This window comes from Suncus etruscus, chromosome 18, assembly GCF_024139225.1.
Source record: "Suncus etruscus isolate mSunEtr1 chromosome 18, mSunEtr1.pri.cur, whole genome shotgun sequence".
Taxonomy (NCBI): domain Eukaryota; kingdom Metazoa; phylum Chordata; class Mammalia; order Eulipotyphla; family Soricidae; genus Suncus; species Suncus etruscus.
In genome coordinates, this window is record NC_064865.1 from 2252352 (window position 1) to 2262780 (window position 10429).

Consider the following 10429-nt stretch of genomic DNA (forward strand, 5'->3'; position numbering starts at 1 on the left):
CTGAGCACCACTGTGTGTGGCCCAACAACCAACCAACAAATAAATAAATAAATAAATAAATAAATAAATAAATAAATAAGTTTATAAAATAGAAAGGGGCCGGAGAGATAGCATGAAGGTAAGGCATTTGCCTCTCATGTGGAAGGACGATGGTTCGAATCCCAGCATCCCAGATGATCTCCCAAGCCTGCCAGGAGCGATTTCTGAGCATAGAGCCAGGAGTAACCCCTGAGCGCTGCCGAAAAAAAGAAAAGAGGGTGCCTTGCAAGCACTAGCCAAGGATTAGGATCTCGGTTCGATCCCCCGGCGTCCCATATGGTCCCCCCAAGCCAGGGGCAATTTCTGAGCATTTAGCCAGGAGTAACCCCTGAACATCAAACGGGTGTGGCTGAAAAAACAAAAAAAGGAAAGAAAAGCTCACATATTTATTGGGGCCGGGAAGGTGGCGCTAGAGGTAAGGTGTCTGCCTTGCAAGCGCTAGCGTAGGACGGACCATGGTTCGATCCCCCGGCGTCCCATATGGTCCCCCCAAGCCAGGGGTGATTTCTGAGCACATAGCCAGGAGTAACCCCTGAGCATCAAACGGGTGTGGCCCAAAAAACCAAAAAAAGAAAAAAAAAGAAAAGAAAAGAAAAGAAAAGAAAAGAAAAGAGGGAGGGAGGGAGGGAAGGAGGGAGGGAGAGAGAGGAAAGAAAAGAAAGAAAGAGAGAGAGAGAGAGAGAGAAAGAAAGAAAGAAAGAAAGAAAGAAAGAAAGAAAGAAAGAAAGAAAGAAAGAAAGAAAGAAAGAAAGAAAGAAAGAAAGAAAGAAAGAAAGAAAGAAAGAAAGAAAGAAGAAAGAAAGAGAGAAAGAGAGAGAAGAAAAGAGAAGAGAAGAGAGAAAGAAGAAGAAAGAGAGAAGAGAGAGAAGAAAGAAAGAAAGAAAGAAAGAAAGAAAGAAAGAAAGAAAGAAAGAAAGAAAGAAAGAAAGAAAGAAAGAAAGAAAGAAAGAAAGAAAGAAAGAAAGAAAGAAAGAAAGAAAGAAAAAGAAAGAAGAAAGAAGAAAAGATATTAAGGAAGAAGGAAGGTACTAAGGAGACCCAAGAGATAATAGTGAGGGGCCGGTGAGGTGGCTCTAGTCTAGAGATGAGGTGTCTGCCTTGCAAGTGCTAGCCAAGGAAAGATCGCAACTGCTGTTCCATCCCCCATATGGTCCCCCAAGCCAGGGGCAATTTCTGAGCACTTAGTCAGGAGTAACCCCTGATCATCAAGCGGGTGTGGCCTGAAAAAAAAAAAAAAACAGACTCAAAAGATAATAGTGAGCGTAATGCAAACAGCTGACCTGGATTGGATCCTGTATGAGCACCTATAGACATGCTTGGTACTGCTTGGAGACTTCTTTGTCTCAACTGGGGATAGGGTGCTATTGAGCATACCATGGGTGGAAGCCTAAACACCTTAAAATGCAGAGGACCATCCCCAATAACAAGGAATTATCAGGCCCAAATTGCTAAAATATAAATCAGAAAACAGACCCTAAGGATCCAAGTGGGGCAAAGTAGTCATGGTTCTTTTTTGAAGGAGGGCACCCCATATCTAGCTGTGCTGGGATTTGTTCCTGGTGGGGCTCCAGGGGTGGGGCCCATATGGGATTCTAGGGATCAAACCTGGATCAGCTGCATGCAAGGCCAGCTCCCTACCCACTGTTGTCTCTCCAGCCCCCATGACTCTTGCCCTTTTAGTATCAGTGAGGGAAATGAAGTCTATCAAAATATGCTGGAGTCATTCAGAAAGAGTAATGGACTGCACGGCCTTGCTGTTCAGTTGAGAACAGAGAAGCCTTACTTTGCAACACATGAAGTTTAATTTGCAGCAGATTATTCACTCCACACCAGAACTGCATTTTTTAAATGTTGGTACTGGAGAAAATGTACAGCTGGTAGAGTGTTTGTCTTGCACACGACCTACCTGGGTTCTATCAGTAGAACCCCATATGGGCTCCTGAGCATCTCCTGGAGTAATTCCGGTGTGCAGAAGCAGGGTAATCCCTGAGCATCTCTAGGTGTGGCCTAAGATCAAAAAAATTTAGTGCCAGTATGGTCCAAAAATTCAAAGCGGTAGGGTGTCTGTCTTGCACGTGGTAACCTAGGATGGGCCTGGGTTCCATCCCCCAGCATCCCATAGGGTCCCCCAAGCCAGGAGCGATTTCTGAGCACAGAGCTAGGAGGAACTCCTGAGTGTCACGGGGTGTGGCTCCCAAAACAGAAACAGAAACAAAAACAAACAGACCAAAAAAAGGGGCCTAAGTGATAGCACACCGGTAAAGCATTTGCCTTGTACGCAGCAGACAGGGATGGACCCACGTTCGATTCCCGGCATCCCAAATGGTCCTCCCAGCCTGCCAAGGGCGATTTCTGAGCACAGAGCCAGGAGTAACCCTTGAGCCCCGCAGGATATGGCCCAAAATCATAGATAGATAGATAGATAGATAGATAGATAGATAGATAGATAGATAGATAGATAGATAGATAGATAGATAGATAGATAGATGATTGATAGATAGATAGATAGATGATAGATAGATGATAGATAGATAATAGATAGATAGTGGATAGATAGTAGGTAGATGATGGATAGATAGATAGATAATAGATAGTGGATAGATAGATGATAGAGAGATAGATAGATGATAGATAGATAATAGATAGATAATAGATAGTGGATAGATGGATAGATGATATTAGGTACATGATAGATAGACAGATAGATGATAGAGAGATAGATAGATGGATGATAGATAGTAGGTAGGTAGATAGATGATAGATAGATAGATAGATAGATAGATAGATGATAGCGAGATAGATGATAGATAGATGATATATAGTAGAAAGTAGGTAGGTAGGTAGATGATAGATAGATAAATAGATAGATAGATGATAGATGATAGATAGTAGATAGATGATAGATAGATGGTAGGTAGGTAGATAGATGATAGAGAGATAGATAGATGATAGATAGATAGATAGATAGATAGATAGATAGATAGATAGATAGATAGATAGATAGATAGATAGATAGATAATAAATGGTGGCTGAGTTCTGATGGGTTTCCCAAGAGCCTAGTGGAGGTTCTCTTAGCAAAATCTGGAGCCATAGACGGCCTAGTCCTCCAGCCGGAGCGAGAGTCGACGTCTCGATGGTCAAGTACGCGTAGAGCGGCTCCTCCCGTCCCTGCGTGACACGGTCGCACCTGCGCAGTCGCGGAAGCGTCGCAAGATGGCGGAGCCCGAGTGAGTACTTGTAGCTTTTGAATCTTTGGCGAATCCGGTGCCATCGGCGGCGTCGGTGCCGCGGTGGCGATAGAGACGGACGCCGTCGGCTCGGAAGCGTCTAGATGGAAGAAGCCAGGAGCGAAGGAGGCCGGCCAGGCGTTCCGCGTTCCCTCTGCGGACTGGCTCGCCTTTGGACCAGCGGGCCGGGGCGGGCCAGACTCGATCGATCGAGTGCTCCTGGCCTGCCTTACGCTTTGCTTTGCATTGCATAGGTTTTGGTTCGTTTGCTTTTGAGGGCCACACCTTCAATGCACAGGATTGACTCTGGGCTCAGGGGTCATTCGTGGCTGGGCGAGAGAGACAGAGACAGACAGACAGACAGACCTTCTGGGTACCAGGGATCCAAGTTTTCCTTTTCAAATGAATCCGAATCGGCCCCCAAAGAGCCACCATCTCTGCCAGTATCCATCCCTGATTGTGGGGTGAGATCTCACTTTGAGTCCAAAGGGGGTTCATAACTTGTAAATACTGGGGATGAGTGTTAGGGGGAGTGGAGGGAGCGATGGTTCTCAGCGCCCAGAAAATGTGTTGGAACGTCCTTCCAAGATTTGCTTCGTAAATGTGATTGCTTCTTTTGATGTCCTGTCTCAGGGAAAGGAAGAAGATCCCTTTGGTGCCAGAGAATCTCCTGAAAAAGAGGAAAGCTTATCAGGCCCAAAAAGCCATCCAGGCGAAGCAGGCACTCTTGGCCAAGAGAGAGGTAAGGACTTGGTGGGGACTTAGCATGTATACTTGATGAGTTTTCTTCACAATCTGAACGACATTTGATACGGGCAGACTCTGTCCTCAGCCTTCAGTGACAACAAGTACCTGCTCTGTGATTTTCCTGAGCACATAAATTTTTTTTTTTTTTTTTTTTTTTTGGTTTTTTGGGCCACACCCGGCGGTGCTCAGGGGTTACTCCTGGCTGTCTGCTCAGAAATAGCTCCTGGCAGGCACGGGGGACCATATGGGACACGGGAATTTGAACCAACCACCTTTGGTCCTGGATCGACTGCTTGCAAGGCAAACGACGCTGTGCTATCTCTCAGGCCCCTGAGCACATAATTTATGTGACGTTGTCGGTTGAGTGGAGCTTGCTAAAGCAGAGACTTACTTCCCTATTGTACCCAGTGGTTTGAGAGACCAAACATGCTTATGTTCTTGGGGAAAAAAACACTTACTTGTTTTTGGTGGTGAAACTCGGTGATGCTCAGGGCTTGCTCCTGACCCTTTGTTCAGGGATCACTCCTGGCAGGGTGCTGGGGACCATATTGGGTATCTGCGATGAAACCCAGGTTTGCTGTGTACAAGGCAAGTGCTCCACTTGTCCGCTCTACTATCTCCATCCTATACACATCCTCTAGACTCTCGTCTTTATTTACCTGGTGATCTTAATTTTACCCTATGTAGAGGATGGGGCCAGAGGATAGTACGTGAAATCAAGTGTTGCCCTGCATTGGTTGTGGTGGCTGCAACTTTTGGTTCAAATCCCACCACCCCATATGATCCCCAGGGCAACGCCCGAGTCACTACTGAGCACTGCAGCAGGGCCCCAAAACAGAAAGGACAGAGAATGATGGACAGTAAGGGGAATTAGGCTCTATTCAGAATAACTAGCAGATTAAGGCACAAGGGTGATTGATGTTCTGCCTTGCCTGTAGCGGAATAAAGGAAAAGAACCCCCGTTTAAACGACTCGAGTGGTTCCTGCATGATTCCTGGCGGGAGAAGCGGGATCAAGTGCGCCTCAAAAGACTAGAAGTTAAACCTCATGGCTTGGAAGCGCCAGATGACCATTCCTTGGCCTTCGTTGTACTCATGCAAAGGTAAGAAACTTGCCCAATGCAGACTTGACTCAGCTTTAAATCTCTTCGTAGGGAGATTGTGATCATTAAATCTCACAAGTGAGTTGTACTAAAGACTAAGGTTAAGGAGACTGACCTTAGGCAAAGGGACTGAAAATAAAGTGCTGGGGACACGTGACTAAAGCAGACTAAAGCTTGGTAAATTGGGCTGAAGATGCTCTGGTTTTGGTTTTGGTTTTGGTGCTATGCCTGACTGAGTTCAGAGCTTACTCCTGGCCTTAGGGCTACTTAGTATCCCTATGTAGGGATACTAGATGGGTTGTGGGGGTCAAACCCAGGTCAGCTATGTGCAAAGTGAGCACTCAGCTTGCTGCAGTATCCCTCCAGTGATTCAAGCAGACCAGAATCCTATGGATTTAAGTTCATGACCCCTAGTTAACCTTCTTTCTACTTCTCTTCACCCCTTTCCAGAATCGTCACATTAGCTTTCTGACTGGAGGACACAGCTTTGGGGGTCTACACCATCAGATCTGTCCTGTGTTTTAATATTTGTTAGGAAAAATTTAATATTTGTTAGGGGGAGCTGGAGAGATAGCACAGTAGTAGGGTGTTTCCCTTGCATGCAGCTGAGTCAGGATAAACGTTGGTTCCAATCCCAGCATCCCATATGGTCCCCCATGCCTGCCAGGAGTGACTTGTGAGCATAGAACCAGGTGTAACCCTGATCGCCGCCAGGCGTGGCCCGAAAAGAGACTTTTATGGGCTGGAGCGGTAGGGAGTTTGCCTTGCACGAAACTGATCCAGGACGATTCAATCCCCAGGTTCAAACTCTGGTTCAATCCCCAGCGTCCCATATGGTCCCTCGAGCCAGGAGCAGTTTCTGAGCACAGAGCCAGTAGTAAACCCCAGCATCACCCAGTGTGGCCCAAAAACCAGGAAAAAAAGAAAAATAAAACACTGGCTGTGGGGCTGGAGAGATTGCATGGAGGTAAGGCATTTGCCTTGCATGCAGAAGGACAGTGATTCAAATCCCGGCATCCCATACCGTCCCCTGTGCCTGCTAGGGACGATATCTGAGCATATAGCCAGGAATAACCCATAACCCCTGAGTGCTGCCGGGTGTGACCCAAAGAAAACACTGGCCATGTGTTCTGGTTTAAAAATTTTCAAGGTCCAGGAAGTGGCTCAGTGGTAAAGACACATGCCTTGTATGCATGAGACTTGGGTTTGGTTTTTGGACCACAGCCAGCAGTGTGCAGAGGTCTCCTTTATTATCTACAGAACCAGGGCTTGCTTTCTTCTTCGACACACAACCTTCTTTTTTTTTTTTTTTTTTTTTTTGGTTTTTGGTTTTTGGTTTTTGGGCCACACCTGGCAGTGCTCAGGGGTTACTCCTGGCTGTCTGCTCAGAAATAGCTCCTGGCAGGCACGGGGACCATATGGGACACCGGGATTTGAACCAACCACCTTTGGTCCTGGATCGGCTGTTTGCAAGGCAAACGCCGCTGTGCTATCTCTCCGGGCCCGACACACAACCTTCTTAATTGTCAGGGATCATCTTGGTTCCTAACACTTCAGGTCTTGCTCTATTTTAAATGGGAATATGTCCTCCGTTGACTCTTAACATATTGTGGGGCCTATTCTCTAAATATCCAATAATGTCCCACATTTTATAGGTTCTTGCTGGACTGACCTAAACCCTATAGAGCCTGATTTCTGTTGCCTCTTTCTTCAGGATTAGGGGCGTGAGTTTACAGGTACGGCAGACTATTTCAAGACTCCGCTTAAAGAAGATGTTCAGTGGCGTCTTCGTCAAAGTGACTCCTCGCACAATCAGAATGCTTCGGACGGTGGACCCATACGTGACCTGGGGGTGAGTTGTCAAATTATATCCTGCGTGTGAGAATGTTAGGATGCTTCCAGGCAGGTCACTGTGGTGAGGGAACGTGGGGATATTGGTGTGACCATAGAGGGTTGTTTTTTTTCCCCTGATTTTTTATTACGATATTGTGATTTACCAAGCTGTTCATAATAGAGTCATTTCAGGCATTCAGTATTGAAACACCAATCCTACCTCCAGTGTGACCTTGCCTTCACCAGTGTCCCCAGTCTCCCACGTACCATCAGAGCCTGCCTCCACGCTGACACAAGCTTACTCTGCAGTGTTTGTTAAATGCAAAGGCTAATGGAATCATCAAAACTTATATCAGTACAGGTCAATTTGAAAGGATTGTTAATGCCGGTATATCTCTTCATGATGTTACTAAGCAATTATCTGAGGATTTACTGGGCTGTGGTTGGTGCTAGTTGTGCTTTCTGTGCGACTCCTTAGTCTCGCTTGGTCAATGACCGCATAACTTTCCCAGCAGACCTCCTGTGATACCACTGTGTTGACACTACTATAAAATATCAAGATCTAAAACCAATTTGGTGATTTGGACGTTTGATCAAGTTAAGTCCTGAAGGGTTCTGTCAGAGGGTAGAACATGGCATTGAGGGCCCGGAGAGATAGCACAGCGGTGTTTGCCTTGCAAACAGCCGATCCAGGACCAAAGGTGGTTGGTTCGAATCCCGGTGTCCCATATGGTCCCCCGTGCCTGCCAGGAGCTATTTCTGAGCAGACAGCCAGGAGTAACCCCTGAGCACTGCCGGGTGTGGCCCAAAAACAAAAACAAAAACAAAACAAAAAAAAGAACATGGCATTGAGCTGCTGTCGTCTCTGCAAAAAGAGGACTCTGAGCATCCTACCCACTTTGTTTTCGCTCCACCCCTTACATCTCCCATGAGCTCTTATACCCATAAACTAGTTCTGAATGCACAAGGTCACTACATCTCCTTGCAGCTCAAGAATTCCACCACAGCGTGATTGCAGGACCCCTCCTGGGAGGGGAAGAGTTGTTGGGCCGGGCTGCGGGTTTAAGGGGCCATTGTGAGACAGGGTGCCACAGACTGCTTTGTTCTGTCTCAGGTTTCCAAATCTGAAGTCAGTCCGGGAGCTCATCTTGAAACGTGGACAAGCCAAGGTTAACAATAAGGTCATCCCTTTGACCGACAACACGGTGATTGAGGAGCATCTGGGTGAGTGTTGAATCAGGGCTTGCTGTGGTGTCGGGGTGCCTGGTGAGTGTTATATAGACATTTGTGTGCTGTGTTCCCTAGGGAAGTTCGATGTCATTTGCCTGGAAGATCTCATCCATGAAATTGCCTTCCCGGGGAAGCATTTCGAGGCGATCTCTGGGTTCTTGTGCCCTTTCCAGCTCTCGGTGGCCCGCCACGCCACCAAGAACAGAGTGGGCTTCCTCAAGGAGATGGGCGTGCCTGGCTATCGAGGGGAACAGATCAACCAGCTCATTCGGCAGCTCAACTGAGCCAGGTGAGGCAGGACCTTGGGATCCTTGAGTAAGAGTTGTACCTTGCTTGGGGGGCGGTGTTGTTCAGAAGCAGGAGCCATGCCTGGCACAGGAGGCCCCAAATTGAATCCCCAGCAATGCCAGGTCTCCTCAGTACCCCATTTCTCCTCCCCCAGCCCAGCCCCATGCAGGACAGATGGGTGAGCTCCTATGCTGTGTGCTCAGAGCAGACCTAACCAGTCTTGACCCATGCCAAGCCTCTCCCCGGGTGCCTGATGTGGGTGGAGCAGAGAGATGAAGCACTCTTTGTGAGGTTACCTCCCTTGCTCCCCACTTTACCAAGTTACCCACAACCGTATTACGTACAAATATCTTCCCTTGTGTATGCGGAGAACTCCAGACTAAGACAATTTGGAAAAATTGTATATGACCTTATCTAAAACTTTTTCAACACTGGAGAGGCCGTGTTCTCTTTGAGCTCATTTCTGTTTCTCTCTCCCCGCACAATTCTCTGAAATCAACTTTAAATGTTTCATTATTCTACCTTGGTTGGGGGGGTTAGGTTATATCTGGTGGTACTCCAGGCTTAATCCTGGCTCTGCGCTCAGAAATTGCTCCTGGCAGGCACGGGGGACCTTATGGGATGCCGGGGTTCAAACCACCGCCCTTCCCCGATCGGCTGAGTGCAAGGCAAATGCCCTACCACTGTGCTCTCTCTCTCCAGCCCCTGAGATACTGTAATTATCCAAGGGCCTGGAATGTCGCTCCTTGATCCCCACCCTGAAGGCACAGGGCCTCAAAAGTACTGGGACTGAAAAGCTAGCACAGCAGGGATGGCACTCGAGTTACTCCCAGCAGGGCTCGGGTCCCACTGTATGGGCTGCCAGGGATTGAGTCCGGATGATCCACGTTGCAAGGCAAGCCTCTGTGGCTGAACCGTCATTCCAGACTCTACACCTTCCTTTTAAGCAATGCAGATGTCAGGGCATTCCAGAGCTAATGGGACTGTTAATATGGGCCGCAGTACATGCTAAGCATTTGCTCTTTCATCTTCGCCCCTCCAGCGTCTATTTGCTTTTTCCTCTTTCCTTTGTCCTTCTGCCTTTGTAGTGGACGGAGGGTCACCTTGAGTTGTGGCTAAATCATCTATTAAGTTATTTTTGTTGTTACTACTCTTAGGTGTACCACGTTACAGTAAGTTTGTGTTAATGAGCTTATGTATTTCTTCCTTAGGAGATCGGAGAGCACAATGCAAAGAAAGCTTGTGTTTTTGTGTTTTGGAACTGTTAATGTGTCTTCAGAAGAAATGTTTTTCTGCTTCAGAAGCTGGAGTGGAAGGCACAGTTGGGGGAAAGACGGGGATGGTCGTGTGTATGTTTCTTATCACAGCCCCAGTTCCAAAGATCTCTGTACAGTTTCCACTTTGACCATTGCTGCCTAGTCCATAATGAATAAAAGTGCGTGTAAGGGCATCCTGGCTGGCTAGGGGCTGCATCCTTCCTCTACCCAAAGCTGCAATGGGGGACCATATTCTCAGAGAGATAGACACTGTTCTTGGGTGAAGGGTATTTGAATAACTGAAGATAAACACAAAATGAAGACTCCTGTCTGAGAAGACTTCTGCTTTGACCATCTTCTATTCCAGGGCTTGTGTAGGGGATGAATCCAATCGTGCATAACAAAACAGTGAACCATGCCCAGGGGCTTAACTGAACCTCAGCATTTCTGGGGCGTTTCATTTGTTTGGAGAGAACTTTAAATAAAAGCACATAAACTATTCTGCCTCCACTGTGAGTCTGTTTTTATCTTTGCAGCTGCTTTGAGAAACCGATGGGACTGACCCTCAGTGTTCTTTACTAACAAGTTTGCTTTGGAGCTCCTTCCAGCTTAGTGCTTGGGAGCCAAACCATATGATGCCGGTAGTCAAATCTGGGCCTCCGACTGAGACTGTACTGGCCCCTGGAGTTAACTACCCCTTTAGTAG

The 10429-nt window shown here is 47.1% G+C and overlaps 1 protein-coding gene across 1 annotated transcript; it reads left to right on the forward strand.

Moving 5' to 3' along the window:
• Positions 1–3233: 3233 nt before the first annotated feature.
• On the forward strand, positions 3234–10222 carry RPL7L1 (ribosomal protein L7 like 1). The gene is made up of 7 exons (XM_049764931.1): positions 3234–3267; positions 3901–4009; positions 4953–5116; positions 6831–6968; positions 8064–8173; positions 8255–8468; positions 9679–10222. The coding sequence occupies exons 1-6, from the start codon at positions 3254–3256 to the stop codon at positions 8461–8463; spliced, it is 744 nt and encodes a 247-aa protein (XP_049620888.1). The 5' UTR covers positions 3234–3253; the 3' UTR covers positions 8464–8468; positions 9679–10222.
• The last annotated feature ends 207 nt before the right edge of the window (positions 10223–10429 follow it).